The sequence below is a fragment of the Epinephelus moara genome, unplaced genomic scaffold (assembly GCF_006386435.1).
Source record: "Epinephelus moara isolate mb unplaced genomic scaffold, YSFRI_EMoa_1.0 scaffold186, whole genome shotgun sequence".
NCBI lineage: Eukaryota > Metazoa > Chordata > Actinopteri > Perciformes > Serranidae > Epinephelus > Epinephelus moara.
In genome coordinates, this window is record NW_026079390.1 from 1 (window position 1) to 1000 (window position 1000).

Here is a 1000-nt window from a genome sequence, read left to right on the forward strand (position 1 = left end):
TGGGAAGACTTTGGCAAGAAATTCTAGTTCCTAATTTGTCCGTGATGCTGTAGGTTGTTTATAATCTTCCTGTCACGTGGGTGCCACAGGAAGTCTTCAGAAAATAAATAAATAAATGAAAACCTTTGCATTTATCATCTTGTTATCTCCCTGGTGCTGCCTGTGGTGTCCAGGCCAAAGGATCTGTCGGCGCGGGACAGAGCGCCCATGCTACAAGGTGTCCTACATACAGGACAGCAGGCGGAGGCTGACCTTCGAGGATGCCAGGCAGGCCTGCAGGTCAGATGGAGGCGATCTGCTCAGCATTGAAACAGATAGCGAGCAGCGACTGATGGAGAGGTTCATACAGCAGCTGCAGGTTGGGGACGGAGACTTCTGGATCGGGCTCCGGCGCAGCCCACAGCGCTACAGGGCAGGGACCACAAGCCCAGGGTGCCCCTCGCAGTACTATTGGCTGGATGGAAGCAAGGCCAAGTTCAGGTTGGTATCTATATTTTGTCTATATTTTTTCATCGTGCCACAATTTATGTGTGAATATTTTGGCTGTATCGGTGAAAATGGTATGAGGGGACTCAAGGGACAAACTAATAGTGCTTGAAGGGAGTGATAGACTGTCCACAGTCCTTTGCAAGAATTTCGAGACAAGAAATTCAGATATAAACCAAAACTCTGTGTGCAATAATGTTAATCTTCCAATTTGAATGTGATACAAGTCTAAACTTCTGCGTCTTATTTGCTGTAGGAACTGGCACTGGGACGAGCCGTCGTGTGGTGTTGAAATGTGTGTGGTTCTGTACCACCAGCCGTCTGCACCACCTGACGAAGAAGGTCATTTCCTGTTCCAGTGGAACGATGACAACTGCAACTCCAAGAACAACTTTGTCTGCAAATACCCAGAAGGTGAGCCAGGAGATCACAGACACTGTGCTGTTGTATCTGGCTGCACGGTGCTGGGAGTTATTGACATTTGGCACTCTTGGTTTTGGCTCTTGAATCCACA

General features: G+C 48.2%; 1 protein-coding gene across 1 annotated transcript; it reads left to right on the forward strand.

Annotated features, from left to right (window-relative positions):
• Positions 1-100: 100 nt before the first annotated feature.
• LOC126387070 (layilin-like) lies at positions 101-994 on the forward strand (the record flags this gene model as incomplete). The annotated part of the gene is made up of 2 exons (XM_050039631.1): positions 101-480; positions 743-994. Coding segments are annotated over exons 1-2 (617 nt in total), but the record flags the coding sequence as incomplete, so codon positions are not given.
• Between the last annotated feature and the right edge of the window lie 6 nt (positions 995-1000).